This window comes from Centropristis striata, chromosome 17, assembly GCF_030273125.1.
Source record: "Centropristis striata isolate RG_2023a ecotype Rhode Island chromosome 17, C.striata_1.0, whole genome shotgun sequence".
Taxonomy (NCBI): Eukaryota; Metazoa; Chordata; class Actinopteri; order Perciformes; family Serranidae; genus Centropristis; species Centropristis striata.
The window spans coordinates 9,544,403-9,563,597 of record NC_081533.1 but is presented as its reverse complement, the minus strand read 5'-3'; the positions used below and the strand labels follow the sequence as shown (position 1 = coordinate 9,563,597).

Below are 19,195 nucleotides of genomic sequence, written 5' to 3'. Positions count from 1 at the left end.
TGATCTGTGAGAGGTAAAGAACACCACTGCAGTAAATATTGATTGAAGTTGATTGTTAGTCATGGAGTTATTAATGAAATATAAACAATGTTTTTTGGGATTTTTTAGTTTCTGACACTTTTGGATAATTAAACATGCCCCAGGTTCCTAAAAAAAGTAACATAACAGGAGGAATTTAATCTTCTTTTTTTATCTCTTTTGTCAAAACTATTTCCACCAAACCGACTGTCATCTTGTACTTTCCTAAGTTGGTGAAAAAAAATGATTAAAAAGCACTTTTAATAAATTAGGGAATCCGTTTTGGGACCATATAAAAGACAAAATCCAATAATCAGCTGTTCCATAACAAAAAAAAAGTCAGAATTAGTATTATTGTTAAATACAGCTGTATTTTTTATTTCTTTAAATATATTCTCCATAAAGTCCATAAACATGACTAAGAGCTTTGGCAGGTTTTGATTCCTGCTGCTACAAACATATTTATTAGACAAAATATTGAGGTTTTAAAGATGAAACTGATTCTTTATTTTTTTTTTAAGTTTGAAAGAGATCAGCTAATAAAACCCCAATTCCAGAAAAGGGACGCTGTATAAAATGGACGTAAAGGGTATATTCACAATAATGAAAGTTTATCAGTTTAAACCTTACATTTATTATCTTTGTCCAGTTTTCAGTTGAATATATGTCACATAAGATGAACAAATTATTGCATTTTGTTTAATTCAGTCCCAAGTCTTTTAGAATTGGTAGGATTCAGTATTTTTGGATTTTATTACCAGTTTTTTTTTAAAGAAAGTTTTGTTTGATTATGAGACTAAAAGTGAGTGGAACTGGTTCTCCTGCCCAGTCTTTTTCTATTCTGCCAATCTGCCAGTTTCCCTTAAATCAGGAGCAACAAAACTCCTCTTTCAAATCAAAACTGAACTACTTCCTGTTGGTTTTCAGTTTAAAACAAAGGAAATACGTTATGAAGTCTCCTGCAGGACGTGTGTTTCATGTGGTGTTTACTGCTCATAAACACACTCTGTGGTCTTGTTCTCGTCTTCATTCTCACAAAGCTCAACAGTGAGTCTGTCTGCAGCATCAGCAGCATTAACAGTGGCTGTACTGTGGATTCTGGGCGGGTCGGGCTGTGTGGGGGAGGTGATGAGAGCCTGACATTTCTCCAAACACAGACCAGCCTTTGTAAAATAAAAACTTGAGTTTGAGAGCAGCTGCTGAGCCGGACCGCTCCTCGTGTCCCCTTACAGAACATCTATCATTCATGGCTGTCTGAACCTGACACTTTTGTTTTTGTGTTCACCTGCTGCTGGCGTCAGGAAACCTCTGACGAGCCAGAATCTCACACCAGTCCATATGACATCAAGCCTTTCCACCGGGCGCGTTACTGCAGCGTCACGTCAGCGTCGCGTATGACGTTGCAAATAGGTAACACTCTAATCAATGAGAGCATTTCTACCGGGCGCGTAGCGTAACGTTACTGCAGCGTCACGTCAGCGTCTCTACGCGAGTATTAGGTAGGACTTCTATTTCTCCGCGAGACGCTGCCAACTCGCGTGAATCTCAACAGAGCAGATCGCACCAGACAGGAAGTCCGACTCAGAATCAGCGTAAAACACTTCCGCCCCTTTCAAAATAAAACACAATACGCAGTTCATGCAGCCTAAAACTACTTCACATCAACATTATGTTATGACCGGGGCACCAGATCAGCAATCAATCAATCAATCAAAGGGTCTCAGAGGATCGGCGACACGGAAGACAAGAGACTGATTGTTGAAGTGGAACATCATACAATCATTTATGACATAATATATTGTTTTTATAAGGATAGATGGTCAGATCAACAGATCTTTCACCTCAGAGAAGCAAAGTAAGTTGGTTTTTGTTGTTGTTGTTTACTTCATACACACAGTTTATCCATAGACTGTATAAATAGAGTTTAAAGTTTATCACGGGATCTTGCGGTCTCCCGTATGGTCAGGATTATCGCGTGATCTCGTTATCTCGCGTGTATACGGCCGGCTCGCTAAACTGACGTGCTGCTGCTGTAACGCGCCCGGTGGAAATCCCCAGTTAATCATTTAAAATCTACGGAAGAGGATTGCGGCCAGATGTGAGAAAAAAAAATTATGAGAGGAGGATTTTTTTTATTATGCAGTTTGAGAAAAAAGTAATGACGAGAATAAAGTTGATATGTCAAAAATAAAATTGAAATACGGTTCTGAGGAAACAAGTTTTTTGTTTTTGTGTTCTGTAAAGTTGGGAAGATATTCACAGATTCGTCATTAGAGTAGCATTGTTTTCAGAAGAAACGGCACATCTCTTCGCTGAACAGTTTTACATTGATGATTTGACATTCATCAATGTCATAAAATGAGCAATAAGCCCAATACTTAAGGGTGTAGTAGTTCTAAAACCCTCCGACACACAAATGAGCTGTTCTTGGTAGCTACTATTGTTTGGGGGGAAATCTACTTTTATGTCATTTATGTGATTTTTTTGAAGACATACATTGTATGTTTTTCAACAGTGTATTTCGACTTTATTCTCGTCATTTTGACTTTTTTCTCGAACTTAATAATTAATTTCTTTCTCCTACCTGGCCCTAATCCTCTTCCGTAAAAATCACTTTAAACAACATTGTGTGTTATATTATATAGTGGTGCGGTTCATCTAGACTTGTTCTAGATCTCCATCTACACTAGTTTTCATGAACTATAATAACCTTGGCTACAATTGCTAACTAAAATAATAAGACATTTAAATGAAGGCTGGTATAGCAGACAGTTGTGAACAGGTTTTAAAGTCATGTGCGTGAGACTGATATATGAAAAAAATGTGGAAAGAAATTTTCTTAATTTTTTTTATACACAGCACTTTCATTTTATTCCACTACAAAAAAAGAGCCATCTCAAGAGCACCAGTAAAAGCAGAACAGCATCCAGTTCATCTCCGCGCCACAGACTGGACCGTCGTCAGCCAAGCAAAGAAAGAAAGAAAAGAGTCCTTTTTTTTTAAGTCCCACCGTCCACGTTTCACATGCAGCAGAAATGCAACTGTACTGTAAAGCCTCTGCAGAAGCAAGACGATGCTGAGATCAGGCCGGGAATTAAATAAAAAAAACTTTTAAAACAGCACGTGAAGGAAATGAAGCTACTCTTCTCTACTGCGGAGAGAGAAATACTTTTTTTTTAAAGAAACAAAATCACACCACAATGGGTAATATTAATAATAATAATACTCTTAAAATATTTCAAAAGAAACAGACAAAAACTACCCAGAGGTGTGTGTGAGCCACTCAGGAAATATACTGTACACACATCGATTTACCTGGCTTACTTTTGTTTTGTTTTTAGAAATACAGTAGGCCGTACAATCATGAAAATGGTGACCAAACTCGTTAAGTCCAGCATGCATCTCTAGGTGAGCAGGACGTTGTACAATAACAGCGGATCAGCTGTAACAGTAGCTGGATGTGGATTCTTGAGTGGATGAAAGAAGCTCACCGTTCATGGTTTTGAGAAAGCGGCATGAAGAGCAGCTTGAGGCAGATTTCTGGAGTTAGTCGTAAAAACCCTAGCACTGTAAGAAACTAAAAACTGAAAAATCATCCCCCCGGAGACAGTGAAGTACCCTTAACCTTTAAATAATAATAGTCAGAGCTATGAAAATCTCAACACAGGAAATGTCCCTTTACAATTCGCTGCTTCTTACATTAATGACAGTATTGATTACCCCTCCCGTGTACATTCAAGCATGAAAATCCAGAGTGAGAACAAACGTTTCTAAAACATCATAATTTATTCTCAGTAGAACAGCCTACAATGGTTCTAAGATTGTTCCGTCCAGAAAAGATAAATAAAAACGTGATTGTTTTTCTCCAAAAATGTGAAAGTAAAAATGTTTTTGACCTTTTTTTTTATTTTTTATTTGTCTTCAAGTGGTAATGCATAGCAGGCTAACTCGTCGCTCCACCAGGTGGTTTCGTCACACGTGGCTCTCGTAAAACACCTGGCAGGGAGCGGGCGTGTTTGCGTCTGATGGTTCGGGCGCAGCCTGGTCCTGCTTGCCCTCCACCTCGGGCTGCTCCTCGGGCTCCAGAGGAGGGAGTGGTGGCGGGGAGGACGGGGGAGGCGAGGAGGGCGCGGCCTCCGGCTGAGGTGGAGCTTCAATGCTGCAGTAACCGCCGATGGCGAGCTGCGGGTGGACCGACACCTGGATGGCGATGTGCTGCGGCTGGTCGTGAACGGAGGAGTTGTCCGAGTCGGCGGCGGGAGACTCGCTGCGCTCCCGTTCCCGATCTCTCTCCCGCCCTCGCTCCCTCTCCCTCTCCTGCAGGATGGTGAAGACGTCCCTCGCCCCGATGGCCCTGCTCACCGGCTCGCGGCATCCCTCGGGCGCCTGCCTGACGAAGGTGTGCCTCATCTCCTCCACCCCCACCACCTCCAGGATCTCCTCCATGAAGGTGCGGCAGTTCATGATGAGCGGCGGCAGCGGGATGCTGCGGGCCAGCTCCTCGATGTAGCGCGCAAACTCCATGGTCTTGAACTGCGTCACCTTGGCGAGCTCCAGCGTCTTGGCCGAGGTGATGATGGGGATCCGCTTGGCGATCTCGAAGGCCTTCTGCAGCTTCTCGGCACCCTCGGTGCGGAAGAATTCGTTGATGGCTTTCTCCGTCTTCTTCAGGTGGCTGCTCATCATGCAGAGGCGTGTGACGTTCAGGGCCATGATGATGGTGAAGGTAACCAGACACACCACCATGTAGTACACGCCCATGTCCCCGTTAGTGAAGACCACGCGCAGCGTCACCGTGCAGTTGGAGCTGCCGTGCACGTTGGACGCCATGCAGGTGTACTTTCCACGATCGGCAAACTCGATGCTGGTGATGTTGAGGACGCCGGTGTCCACCAGCCACCACTTGTCCCCTACAGGAAGAGACGGAGAAAAACACTGAGTCAGAACAAACCACCGGATAAATCAATTGGCATGTGTGAAGAGTGCATTCATTGATCTAAACGTATCTGAACGCAAACACAAGGTTCGCTTTTCCCCTTTTTGACCAAAGCAAACTTAGTTCCAGTGCTGGTGCTGGATCACAGGTGGTTCAACCTTTTCAGAACCGGTTTGCTTCCAACAGGCTTGAGTCATTACATCACTGTAAACGTCTCCACTTTCCTAGAAACGCCAGCACCAACTTCAAGGATAAAAGCCATTTTGCGTCCATAGTGAAGCTCTGTGTTTTAAAAATGGCAGTCACAACGTTTTAGTTGGTCATGTTGTTGGACACGATAATCTGATCCCTGACGTAAGTAAAAAAAACTTCAACTGCCTTAGTAGAACAGGGGTATAACTCTTGCGTCAGCTAACACTTAAACATTGTGTTTTGAAGCACCTTTATGGCACCCAGCCTGCCGGTGTTGTGTCAAAGACCGTTCCCCCTTTAAATAGTATTTCCCATAGTGTCCCACTCAGTGGTTGGGGTTAGGGATAAGGTTTGCTTCAGATTTAGGTGAACAGAAACAGGGAAACAATCTGTTACACAACACCAGTATTTCTAATACAACAGACAATGCCGCTACCGGTGTTTCACTTTTAAGAGTGACCGTGTTAACTGGTGACTCTAAGCCGAATGCGCGATGTGACAGCAGCTCACAGAACAAGTAAGTGTTACTGCTACATTTTTATTTCTTAATACGTTTTAAATACATGCTCATCTGTGTTTATTATCGATGCCAACCGTGGATGGATTGGGCTGATATTCACCAGTTAACAAGGTCACTTTTTAAATCAAACCACCTGTGTTCATGTGAATATTTGAAGGCATTTTATGCAAATTCCACATGCAAAATAGAGCATCAGCCAAGCCAAACAAATGACTGTGAACTAGTTAATTTGAATGTGTGAACTAAACTCTGAGCAAACCCTTGTGTGTACAACACTGCTGGATTTTTTTCTAGCTCTTCTTCTCCTGTTTAAAACATCTATGATGGTCTTTCTGTCTCGTGTTTTTCCGCAATTGACACATTTAGTCTTCCTTTAACTGCAGGGGATAACTAACTTTTATTTGTGTTTAGAAGTGCAGCCGTGGTAACATGTGGTGAAAAAATTGGACCTTGCTGTGCTGCTTTTTAAAACATCACGATTCAGTGACACTAAATAACCCACTAAATATGCAGTTTGCCCACCAACTCCCTCCGAGGTCGAAGTTTAAACCCTGAAAATCCTCTTAATGCATCTGTTCCTCTGCCGTGTGATTCACCAGCACACTCTGTTCTGCAGCGTTCCTGCAGCTGATGTTTGCTGCTTTCTAAGAGGAACTTGCTTACTCAGATGTGCTTACATTGGGTTTTTTGCGCTGTTCTGACTCTTTTTATGGAGCCTGAAAGCTCAAAAGAACAAACTGTTTTGGAACATTTTTATAAATCAGTGAAAAAAACAGTAAGCCCGGTGTAGTTTGTTAATGTACATAAAATCCTGAAAGCAGCAGCGTGCTCTGTAATCTCATGTATGAGCCTTCATCTGCCCTTATCTCCACCTTTGGCTCGGAAATGTGAATCCACCTTATGTTTAGTATGTGCCGTGTTAGTGTATGAGACTGAGTTCAGTCGGGAGAGCAGAGCAGCGGTGACCTTATTATTCCTGCCATACCTTTAATATTTAAACAGGTGGTGTGGCTGCTCTGTGTGCTGAGGTTTGAGCAATCATAACAAGTATGATCTATTTACAATCTATTCACATCAACTGTCAGATCACATTTTTATCAAATATTAACCCTCTGAACTCTCCGGTGGGATTGAATGTATGTTGTCTTTAAAAGATGCCAAAAATACACCGTACTGTAGAAAGAAACTGTAAAAACAGGCATAATTGTTGAAATGTGACATTTCTGAACAGATCATTAGTTCCAAAAGTTTCCACTAGAAAAAGTAGTAGTAGCAATGAAGCTTAAAATTGTGATATTTGTGTGACTGGTCGTTTTAAATGTCTCACACGGTTTGTGTGTCATCGTCACGTGGACAAATATTCACTGAAAATCTGTTTACACAGAGCTGAGAGGAGAGGACAGGAGAGGTTGAAAGTTGAGGTTGTAAAAATGCAATAGTCAATATGCAGATAGTCGTATGCATGACACTTGGAAAAGTGTTGTAAATATTTTTTTTTTTTAAAGAGAAATTGAACTTGCGTTTTTTCTTTTTTTATGATTTATGTCATAACTGTGCAGTGGCACATCTGTCCTTTGGAAAATGCTAGTACCAATCTGATAATGAGTAAAGTTTATATATGCGTGTTTGTGCAGCCTGGCTATAGTATTGTATGTTCGGTGAGAATCCATTGTTTGCTCTGGTTATCAGTTCTTATCAGAGTGACGAGGTACTTAACTAAAAAGATAAACTGATCGACCTCTGTGATGATGCGACCGCCTTTGTGCAGGTTAAAGAAATAGTTTGACATTTCTGCAATTATTTGCTTTCTGGTGGAGAGTTGGATGAGAAGGTTGACACCACTTTAATGTCTGTCTGTTAAATATAAAGCTGAGGTGAGCAGATGATTAGCTTAGCTTAGCACAAAGGCTGAAAACATTTTGGCTTTCAAAGCCAAGAAACAGACTGATGCAAAACACCTATGAAACTGCAGATAGTCCATTTTATGCTTTGGTTTATGTATTGAATAAATAAGAGATAAAATTGGTTAATTAGTGAGCTTTAGAGGTGCTGGCATGCTCATACTCTCAGCTTAAAACAGAACCAGGCTAGTTGATCCCCTTGTTTTAGTCTTTATGCTAAGCTAAGGTTACAGGGTTTGCTGGCTGGATTGTACTGTCAACTTGGACTGCATGATTAGAAAAAATAGCTTATTAGAGATTTTTATTCTCTATGGACACCAGACATAATGCTCCTCAAGAAGAAATGTTTGTGTTTTTTTGTTTTGAAGTTAAATACATTAACCTAGTGCGATTTTAATATTATTTTAATATTCTCTGTGCAACGGTCCATATCCAACTGCTGACTCTAACATTGTATAAAATGTTCCTAAAGTTTTTATTTTAATTGTTAATACTTTTTATATTTCTACTTGTTTATATTGTAAAATGTAAATCATTTAAAAAATATTTTTACTTGTTAATTTGCGAATAACTTTCTTATATTTCTAGTTTATACTGCTCTTTACTATTTATTGTTTTTTTCTATAACTGTGGAAATGTCCCCGTTGTGGGACTAATAAAGGAAACCTTAATTATTATTATTAATTAATCTTAAGGCAAAATATGTGTCAAAATACCTTCTGAATGAATTATTGTTGTCCTGTCCGGCTTACAAATCATTTAGAAGAAATAAATATTTTATTTAGTAGAGATCATATCCTGATAATTATATATTCCTTAATGAAAATAATAATTAGTAGAATGATGGAGGAAAATGATCATTCCCTCCAATATCATTAATCGTATTGCAATTTCACTTAAAATAATTGCAATTATGTACTTTTTCCAAATCTTGCAGCACCACTTTGACAGCAAAATTAAGAAGCTGGATCTATTTTAGAACTCTGTGCTGTTGTAATCATAAACACTTAATAGATATGAGGGGTGATGACATGGCAAAAAAAAAGTAAAACCATCCTTTTGTCCCAAGCAGCAAAAACGTTGCAGCATTTCATGTCTGTGTTAATCTTGACATTGCTTGCAACATGCACACATTGCAATATTATGCAGCCCTGCTGTTGACAGCTACGTGTGTTTTCTACCTGTGGTTAAACACAGCTCTTTAGAAAAACGTCTTTGTCCTGAACGAGGCCTTCAAGGACGACTCCCAGGGCAACATTTTATCCAGAAGCAGCAACGTTTTAGTGAATATAACAGCAACTCCTCCTTGACTACTCACTATCTCTGCCGTGTGGGAGTAAAGATGGACTGACATCACAGAAGGTGTCTGTAAATGTGCAGTCTGAAGTCTGGAGGAGGCCATAAAAACATTTCTGCGCTGCTAGCACGATCATTTTCCCACACTGGTTTCCTCTGGAGGAGATGAATGGTCGGTCAGGAAATGCAGCCTGGCCGACAACAGTGTCCCGCCTATCCGCCTTTTCATGACGGAGAGATTTCTAATTTTACCTCCACCACCGCCACCACCACCAGTCATGTGATGTGACTGATGTGCAGCTCGATACTAAAAGCAGGAAAAGAAACGCAGAGTAATAGACAGACATCTGCAGTAAGTAACTGTTTATTATTGAGTGAAGCACTGCCGGCTGTGGTGAAAGTCTACCCCTCCCTAATTATATTCCTGTGTGTAGCCCAGGGGAGAAGCTCTGTGACGCTACAGACGCTGCTCTGGGTTTGTGGGTCATAATAACAATGCTGCCTCTTCTCTCTGACGGCAAGTTTCAACAGGCCGGCTCAGGACGAGCTTCAAAACGGCTCTTCACTCTGTGCTGCCTCGCTTCGGGGGAGTCAGTGTTCAAGCACAGACTACAGAGGCTCGGCTTGAATGAAAATCACGAAAAACTTTCTAAATGATTACACAAATCTAATTGAGGCATCACAGCAGCCAAATAATCACTGCTGCCAGACAAAATGTGCAATAATTGAGCCACATTTCCCTCAGGAGCTGAAGGACTCAAACTCATAGAGAAACATCTGCAGCTTATCAGACAAAATCACAAACACTCTACACAAGGTCCTGGGTTCCTGTCTAGTCTTTTTACTTCAGTCTCACTTCCTTTTTTTCTGTTTAAATAGCATTACTCGCCATTAGCATCCAAATATCCAAATGCCCTTGAATATACTCAATCATACTCAATCATAAATCAACATTTCTTCTTTTGTATGTCAGGTGGAGGGAGCACACCTGTGGCTTGTGATGTGCACTAAAACACCTGCAACAACATCTGTTTTTTCCATGTAAGCTCATGCACTGTCCGTGTTTTCATGTGCAAAGCATCAAAGCATCAGGATACACTGTAAAACAGTAAACACCCCCAGAGACGCACAGACATTTTGCACATTTACGTGAGTATCTACGTATTTTTATTTACGTGAGTTTGTTTCATGGTTATCCAACATATAAATAGTCTATATGGAATAACCACATGGTAAAGCCTATTTTTGTACACTCCATAAAAGCAAAACACTGTATTTATGATTCGCTCTAGCTTCACTAATCAGCACATAAATTGTCGTCCAAATGACGTGAATACTGCCATAAAGCATTTCAGCTGCTGATTTTAGATAAATGGGATAAAGAAGAATAAATATGATAGACATTTTTATACAGTTTTAACGATAAATATATACCCGTTTATATAGCTTTATGGTCTGGTTATTTTATTTATTAACAATGTATAAATTGGTTTCCAATCCTTTAACGTTGGCTCTTCCAATCATTGTGAAGCAAGCGTTGGATTGTTCACCCACGAACAGGGAACATGAGCTAGGCTAGGATCCTTGCACTGCAGCTGAATACTTCCAATATCATGCAAGAATTGTGGGATAATGAGATCTCAAATCCATCTTGTTATGCCAATTAGTGTGCTTTGAGGAGCTACTTGCAGCTACAAGTGTGCTTTAGATGTTTGTGCTGACCAGTCACGACACAAGGCAACATTGAGAACAATGAGGGCGCCGGAGAAGAATGTGGTGATTGATAGACGTTCATGCAATCACCGGTAATATTTTGAAAGTGGTTTTGTGTGACAAACCATCTGGCAGCGTCAGGTCCAGCAACATATATATATATATATATATATATATATATATAGTGAAAGAAGATTGCATCCACACTGGACATACTTCTACAGAATATTCAGCAGATTCTTTAAGCCAATCCCCCAAACCCCAGGCTTTCAGGTTCATTTCTGCACCACAAACTGTTGGCTCCATCTACGACACCTGGAAATGTCACGGAGGAAGCAGCGGGCCAAAACTACCTGCAGGAGCTGATAAGATGGATGTGTGGCTATTTTTATATAGTGGGCCCACATCTTAAAATTGCCTCCGGAGTAACTCTTGAACATATTTAGTACAGCATGTGAACCGTGTGCAACCAACAAAATCTAGAGGTGAATCTTTTAATCTGGTTATACACAGTAATTGTGTTTTAATGCAGAATTTCCCTTTATTATTTACCATGGTGACATCATTTCTTCGGGGGAAACCTACTAACCAATTAAGAAATGCATTTCAATATCTAAAATAAACCTGACACACTTGTGCATTTGCTGCTGATTAAATTATAAGAGAGTGACCAGCAGTGCTGGTGACAAAGAGAACAGGAGACCAGGTTTAGAGTATCAGTACAATCTGTCTCACCGTTCATCTCCGTGTCCAGACGCTCTCCATGGGAGTTGAACCACTGAACACTGGGGACCGGCTCTCCGGTGACATTACAATCAATCAGCGCGCAGCTCCCCTCACGAGCAATTATCTGGTTCACTTTTGTGAACACAACTGGGACAAATCCGCCGTCTGTCACATTGCTGTTTTCTGTACGGTTTTCATCCGTGTCCACTGATAAGGCCCTGGCGGTGTAAGAGGCGATAAGGGAAGCCAGGACCACAGAAACGTATCCACAGGCCCAGTGCATTTTCTCCAACTGTCGGTGTGTCACCCAAGGGGAAAAGACTCTGTCATTCCTCCTGGGTCTCCATCCAGTAGACTGGCTATCTCTTGGTAGTTGAAGGCAATTTGGTATTCAGGTCTGTGACTTGAAACTTCGCACTAGAAAACAAGAAAGTGATTGGCATGTATTAATTAGAGACAGTGCAGGACAAAACAACCTGTGCCTGTTCAGGATATGATGCTCAGCAGCTGGAACAAACTGATAAGGAGGCTGGATTTTAAAACTAACATAAGTACAGCTGAAACTAATGAATATTTTCCATAATAAAACATCAGCAAATAGAGAGAAAATACCTCTTATGTTTCTCCTGAACCTAAGGTTAAGTGAAAACTGCTTGTTTTCTTCAAATGTCAGTCCAAAGATAATTAATTTACAAAAATATAGAACAGATAAAAGCAGTAAGTCCTTAGAGTCCTTAACTTGTGTTATTGTTGATTACAAATGACTTAATTATCAATCCAAAAAAAAAAAATATATATATATATATATATATATATATATATATATATATTATGTTTGCAACTTCGCAAATGCCTTAAGTGTCTTGCCTTTCAGTTTTTTATAATTAAAGAAATAAATACTGTACTTTTGGACACTGCTATCTTGAGTCTTGCAGGGTTATACAAGAGTACCACTCAAAAAAAACAGCTTATATTTGACGCAAAATCCCTCAAGTCTTAGCCAGCACTGGAAGGGGGGAAAAAAAGCTTGCTGTAAAAAAAAAAAAAGCCTGCACCATTTTACTAACACGGTAATCATATTCATTAATAGTTATTTAACACAAAACACCAGCATTTAGTCAGGCAACCCTAGCTAATAGGTGTTCACAGCTAAAAGCAGTTATATCTCATACTGGGTCTCCCAAGCCTAACACTTAACATCCAAACATAATAACATTTTATTGAAAAACAGACCAATTCTATAAAGTGTGGGAACCATATTTAACTGTGTAGAGCCTGATGTCTCTAATATTATGCTGCAGGGATTTTCTTGACTGCTCATACTACACATTATTACTGTAACCCAAAGTATTATTTATACGAATCTGAGCTGATGTTTTGTTTTGTTTTTGTTTATTTGTTATAAAAAATATACGGATGTGAATAACTTCGAATAATGGCACAATCATTTTTGACGCCAATAAGCGGTAGATAACTAGTCTTCTGCTGTGAAAACAAAGCCACACTACAATATAACGGAGCTGTGTGGGTTCCGTCTACTTCCTAGTTTGATTCGTTGCCACATATACAGCCACCGAAGATGTCATTTTTTTTCTACTTCGAATGAGTAAATGAATACGTCGTACCGTTATAATAGTTTATCATGTGTATTAGTTATATGTTAGGGTGCTATCAAGATTTCGTCGCCGTTTTAAAACGCGAGTCATGACAAAAACAAGGGCGTGGGACACGGCTATGTCCTGGACGGCGGTTTTATATCACGGGACCCTTCTAGAACTGAGCCGCTGCAAACGGCTGTGAGCCGGCAGGCCGTCCTTAGTTACCAGGAGGATGGTAATCTACCGTGTAGCTATGGTTACAGATACATATCACCGCGGATAATAGTCGGAATCATCGATGGAGAGCGTATAAAGCGATGAATTTATGCCGAGAAATGCAGTAACGTTACCTCCTCACCAACGGTCCAACAAACGGCCAACTCAGCGTCGACGTTTAGCGGCTCAGACGTTGACTAAAACCTATTAAATGTCACATTTTCCGGTTCATAAGTGACAGTTTTCATACTCACATCATGGTCCGTCGCTGTTAACGATCAGTGGGAAATACCAGAGTGGATGATCCGTGGTTAGCCTGCATCTCCATCCTCCCCCTACCGCCGCTAGTCCGCTACACCAGCAGCTAGATGGGAGGCAACATCGTCCAGTAGATGTCAGAGCAGGTGGGGCAATAACGTGAAAAAAATGGCATTAAGACTAAGAATACTGAAATTATTCTAAAAGGATCTTTTGAACAGGTAGGTAACATGTAATAAGTGATTGTTGATGTTGTTACAGTCTTCCCTATCACCCTCAACAAGGTTTAAAGCTGCATTATTTGATTAGATTTTTTGGCCACTAGGGGGCAGCCGAAAAAGCTGTAAACACACCCTATCTGTCAATAAAGTTAGTTATATATATATATATATATATATATATACATATATACGTCCGTGTGTATGGTATATACATATATACATATATATATATATACATATATATATATATATATATATATATATATATATATATACATATATACATATATATATATACATATATATATATATATATATACATATATATATATATATATATATATATACCATACACACGGACATAAATTGGAGGGGGTGCTAACACATAACACTATTTTTGGATTCACAGTGAAAATGCATTGATTTAAATGGGATGTAGGTGTATTAAAAAGCATCAAAATAGAGCTTGTCAATTAAAAAAAGAGAGAGAACCCTTCAGAACACCCAGACAGAGGTCCAATATAGGTTTATGGTTTTATGTTTATGATTCATTCCAACATTAGAAAAAAAGGTATGTTTCATGTTGCATAAACCAGGGTTGGGAGATGTCTACTAAATTGGCAGTTGTTGGGAGGTCCATCTTATGGGCTACTTCTACAAAAGTACTATAATTTTAACAGATTTAACTAATCAATATTCCCTCTTTTTGCTCTACATTTCAAATTAGTTTCTTACTAAATTCTCTTTTACTTTCGATTTGTTCCAACTTTATTTTGGGGGAAAGTGGCAGCACAAGTGTCCACCCTCAGTTGCACTTGTGAAATCAATCTGCACCGTTGAGGAATCAGAATTATTACTTTTTGAAACACATGATAAATGTCATTAGCACCATTGCAAACTTATGGATGATCACATCGTCCATCGGTCCAACTCTAGTATAAACTCACATATCAAATATAACTAAAGCATTTTCAACCAGCAGTTGCAGCTATTAAATGCAGTGAAATATCTGATTCATCCTTCATATAGACCTCATGTCAATCCTTCCAACATCACAGATTCCATTAAAAGGTGTTTAATTGGGTAATGTCATATGCTCATCCCTGGGCTAATAAGTTGAACTTCTCATTAGTTTTAAACAATTTGTAATTTATTTTGGTACTTTATAAACCCATGAAGGCTGGGCACTTTGTATGCATGGCATGAGAAGACAGCAAATCAATCGATTAAAATTACATATTCATTTAGAGTCATGTTTCCGGCCACCTGACGACTGTAAGTCCAATATTCACTCTCTTTTAAAAAATGTTTTAACTCTGTTTTGGTCTTAACCAACTCCTGATCCTATAATAATGCTAAATATTCTTTATATTAAAATATGAAGTAAAGTAAAAGTAAAATAGTATTTGTTTAAGAAGGTAGCCTTCTGAGTGCCTTTGCATAGTCATATTGGTGCAAATAAATCAAATATTCTTAACTTTCTGGTCTAAAATATTCTTAAAAATCAAATATTAGCCAGCCTCCAGTTGCAAAAGTTTAATTTTTAAGCCGACCCTCTGAGCATGTCATACTTTACTGATGAATGTTTCTGCTTCATCTGAGAGTTTTGGGCAAAAAAAATGAAGAAAACTGAAGAGTTGCATGATAATTTCCTGTACTTAACTACTACTGTCACCAAAGTCACCAAATCTCAACAGTAAATATTTAACTGCGAAGCCAAAGACTGAGGCTTACTATAACACCTCATGTTGCTTTGTCCTGTAGTTCTCCAGCCATCTGTATTCCTGCTGTGTGTTTGTGCAGCCTGGACCTGACGCTCCCTGGAGGAGACAGCAGCAGATCTGGACAGCTTCCCAGTTTTCCATCAACCACTACAAAGACTGATGGAAGAGAAAAGCTTTCTCACATGAAGGTTAAGTGCTTTTAATTTTGTGGTGGAGGAAGTAGACCTTTGTGCTATAAGACATGGCTTACAGTCACAGGTAAATGGACTGTAGGGAGAACACATTTCAGTTAAAGCTGCACAACAATAAGATCAGAGGCATAAGAAGCGGCAGGAAACAGCAACCCTGCCACTGAAACAAAACAATTCCTGGAAGAAGTAAAGTCAGGACAAAAGCACGTCTAAATAAAGACTCAGTCCGGGTCATCTGGGCTGTTTGTTTGTGTGCTGGAGTTGATAACTAACTGACCTTGAAGCCACAAGTCTGAAATGGACACTCTGTGCCAAGGCCTCAGCAAACAGTCAATAATAAGTCAATAGTGCTCCGACTATTTGTAGAAATATGGGCATTTAGAGGAATGTGTGTGTGGTTTATTTGCATTCACTGTTCACTCAGGTCAGGAAATGTTCAAACCAGAAGCTTTATAGAAAAATATGATAACAGAGACACAACAGACCTAAATGTGTGATTTTATGTATTTAAATTATTTTTTCACTTGCCAACAAATCTACCCACTTTGTTGTTTTTTTCTTATAAAAAACACAATTTAGAAAACGATGCTTGGGGTGGTTTAGCCATTTATTTTATTTTTATTTATTTATTCAAATGGTCAGTAATTGATTGATACTGAAAATACATTACAGATGTTTTTTATGTATTTATTTTTATTTTATTTGAATTAAGCTTTATTTTCTCAGTTTTCATTCCTTGAAGAGGTTGGCAATACAAATTAAAATACATTGTTTTGTATAATAATTTAAAATATTCTTTAATAGTAATTTGTTTAAGAAGGTAGCCTTCTGAGTGCCTTTGTATAGTCAGAAAAAAAAACATGAATTTTATTTCCAGCTCAAATATCCTCAACTTTCTCCCTCTAAAAGCGATAACAGTCCCAAAAATCAAATATTAGCCAGCCTCTAGTTGCAAAATCCTCCATTTTTAAGCCGACCCTCTGATCCTGGATGAATGTTTCTGCTTCATCGGGCACAAAGTGCTACATATTAACACAGCAGGGAGAAAGTCTGTACAAAGGGAAAAGAAAACACACAGGCCCTGTTGCTGTCAGCAGGTACTGTTGTGTTTCTTCAGGTCGTCGGGAAACAACGAGGGTTGAACCCAGCACCCTGCTGCACCAGCTGCATGTTGACTTCAATCATAAGTCCGTTTATAACTATTTTAACACCAATATGTTTCTTTAACCTGTCCAAAAGGAAGATAGTTCTTCAAATGCACGACCCAATTCTTCCCTCAGGTGTCTAGAAACCAGCATAGTTTCTGAATGTTTGTTGTTGTTTTTTTATTTTTGATAGTTAATTTATGAGGTAATTTCCAGGTAAGCCACCACTTGTCATACTTTATACAAGCAAAGACAAAAACAGAAGTAGAGTCACAGTTTCTGGCACAATTTTACCTACTTTTAACCTACTGTGCACAGAAAAGGGGAAACAGTGTCAAACCGCCTGCAACACTTTAGTGTAGTTTTACTTTAGTTCTGACTTGTGGCTTTTGTTTGTGCCTGGGTTTGTTGTGCAAGTTCACACTTCACAAGCTCAAAGTTCAGTTCACAATTTAAATTTAACTTTATAATATTAATGTTTGAACAAATTTGCAGTTTCAAAAAAAGGAACTAGTTCAGGTACATTTGCTCAGTAGCAGCTCCTGCTCCCCGTCCAGGCATCACCTCTGCTGACGTCCCAAACTAACTCACTTTTAAAAACCGAGGAAAACCAAGGGGAGTTTATGTTTTACTACTTGTGACACTGAATGCGTCATATTATGCAAAAAGGTGAGAAAAAAAAAGAGGTGCTGTAAAGTTAGACTGTATTTATAGATGGAGTATTTGTCAAATTTGGTTCCCATTTGTCTTTTTTTAATCTACATTTTATAGCCTAGCTTGTATCTTTTATTTCATATACTTTGTATTTTATTGATATTTATTTTATTCAGTTCTGCCTTTCTATCTATTTTGTCCATTTTTAGAGTCTAGCTTTTATCTTTTATTTTAGAAAATTATTTTTTTTAGATATTTATTTATTATTATTCATTTTCTTTGTCTTCGGTTCTGTTTTTTGTTGTTGTCTAATTTAAGTTTTTTTTATTAGTTTTTATAGTCCAGCTTTTATCTTTTATTTTATATATTTTATTTATATATTATAATTATTGGTTTATATATAGCATTATTATTATTTCATTTTAAATATAACTTTTAAACTTAAATCTTTTTTTAATAGTTATTCTATCCTTAGTTCCATTCTAATCTATTGTCTTGCATGCACTGGTCCCTTATTGTTCACTGAGTTTTTGTTTTATATGATATTTTCTGTTTATATCATTGACTTGTGAGTCACTTTAAACTCACGACCTGTATGAACGGTTCTATACAAATAGAGTTTGATTGATTGATTGATTGATTGATTGATTGACTAAACCACAGACATACTACATACATTCAACTCAGCCATGAAACAGATATACCAAGTGGTGTAACTGCTGTATTCTCGGTTTAAAAGCTATGTAGTTTAATGTAAGATTAAAAAAACCCTCTCTGTTATTGGGGTGAGAAATGTTTTGTAACTGTATTTAAATGTTTTAGTGGAGAAAAAAGTCGAAAACCATACAGACTCAAACGACAGAATGATAAAAAGCTATTTTTTTACTTTATTTGTACAGTAAAAACATAAAGGCATCTTCACCGTGTAGTGCAACGACAGAGCAACAAATTATCAGGTAACAACTGTGTTTCTCTTTGTTTTTAAATCTACCTTCATTGCTCCAAATGATGAAGTCACCAAGCACCAAGTACATGCATTCTGAGTGTCTTCTTCTGAGAAGAGGTTACACAATATTAAAATATATTCAAACCTCAAAATACATTTGAACATAACAGCCTTCAAACAATAACTTAGAAAATACAGGAAAAATAGATCACAAAGCCTCTTTGATGAGAGAGGAGAGTCTTCTGAAAGCCTGTCGAAATAATAATAATAATAGAGAGATTAGAGTCATTATGGGGAAGGTGTTTGTGTTTCTGCAGTGTGTGTGTGTGTGCGTGTGCGTGTGCGTGTGTGTGTGTGTGTGTGTGTGTGTGTGTGTGTGTGTACCTCATCAATCTGCTCTGGTGTGGACAGAGAAAAGGCTGCTCTGACGTAGGGACAGGGCTCGCTACTGTTGATCATGAAGACGCCTCCAGGAACCAGCAGCACCTTTAAAAACACATACAAACACATGATTCATGTGACCAGACTTTGTTTTTTCACAGCTAACACACACACACACACACACACACACACACACACACACAGGGGTATTTTATGCCAGCACACTTTACTAAAACGCATGTACAGCGCCTATGCGATGACATCAAACCTCAAACGTGCGCGTGTAAATTCCATCTGCTTTCAATGGACAGACGAGCATCACGTAGGCGTGACGGGTGAACTACGCCTCAAATACGTGACATGAAGACCCGCGTGACTGTTAAGTACAATTCTACATGAGCGTACAGGCACACGCTGTGTAGTGTTTGTGGAAATCAAATAGGATGGGTCATTCGTGCCACGAGCGAACGTAGCGGACACCTGTGCGCACGCTCGTCTAAATGTACAAATAATTATTTCCTTCATGATGACAAATTTTGAGTTTAACAGCCCCTTTGCT

General features: G+C 38.8%; 2 protein-coding genes and 1 long non-coding RNA gene across 8 annotated transcripts in view; 1 reads left to right on the top strand and 2 right to left on the bottom strand.

Moving 5' to 3' along the window:
- Positions 1-2,861: 2,861 nt before the first annotated feature.
- On the bottom strand, positions 2,862-13,553 carry mfap3l (microfibril associated protein 3 like). Of its 2 annotated transcripts, none has more exons than XM_059354700.1 (3): positions 13,371-13,553; positions 11,312-11,719; positions 2,862-4,928 (listed from the first exon to the last, which is right to left on the bottom strand). In XM_059354700.1, exons 2-3 carry the CDS (start codon positions 11,583-11,585, stop codon positions 3,991-3,993), a joined length of 1,212 nt encoding a protein of 403 aa, XP_059210683.1. In that variant the 5' UTR covers positions 11,586-11,719; positions 13,371-13,553; the 3' UTR covers positions 2,862-3,990. The 2 variants fall into 2 exon arrangements, with proteins under 2 accessions (XP_059210683.1, XP_059210684.1); XM_059354701.1 differs by having other exon boundaries at positions 13,251-13,384.
- Positions 12,935-19,195, top strand: part of LOC131989469 (uncharacterized) — a 12,264-nt gene continuing 6,003 nt past the window's right edge. The window contains exons 1-2 of one of the 2 annotated variants that reach the window (XR_009395956.1): positions 12,935-13,520; positions 15,399-15,507. This is a non-coding gene — a long non-coding RNA (uncharacterized LOC131989469). Of the gene's footprint in view, positions 13,521-13,546; positions 13,596-15,398; positions 15,508-19,195 lie in introns of those variants that run through there. The other variant, XR_009395955.1, reaches the window with a different exon arrangement.
- Positions 18,177-19,195, bottom strand: part of aadat (aminoadipate aminotransferase) — a 20,704-nt gene continuing 19,685 nt past the window's right edge. For all 4 annotated transcript variants that reach the window (XM_059354696.1, XM_059354698.1, XM_059354695.1 and 1 more), the window contains exons 13-14: positions 18,640-18,741; positions 18,177-18,505 (exon numbers count right to left, since the gene is read on the bottom strand). In XM_059354696.1, coding sequence (XP_059210679.1) covers positions 18,464-18,505; positions 18,640-18,741 — 144 coding nt within the window. In that variant the 3' untranslated portion in view covers positions 18,177-18,463. The remainder of the gene's footprint in view (positions 18,506-18,639; positions 18,742-19,195) is intronic.

Excerpts from the sequence above, each read along its gene's own strand:
- mfap3l (XM_059354700.1), bottom strand. The coding sequence starts at position 11,585 with ATGCACTGGGCCTGTGGATACGTTTCTGTGGTCCTGGCTTCCCTTATC. Across the intron at positions 4,929-11,311 it reads TCTGGACACGGAGATGAACG|GGGACAAGTGGTGGCTGGTG; the intron begins GTGAGACAGATT and ends CTCTTCCTGTAG.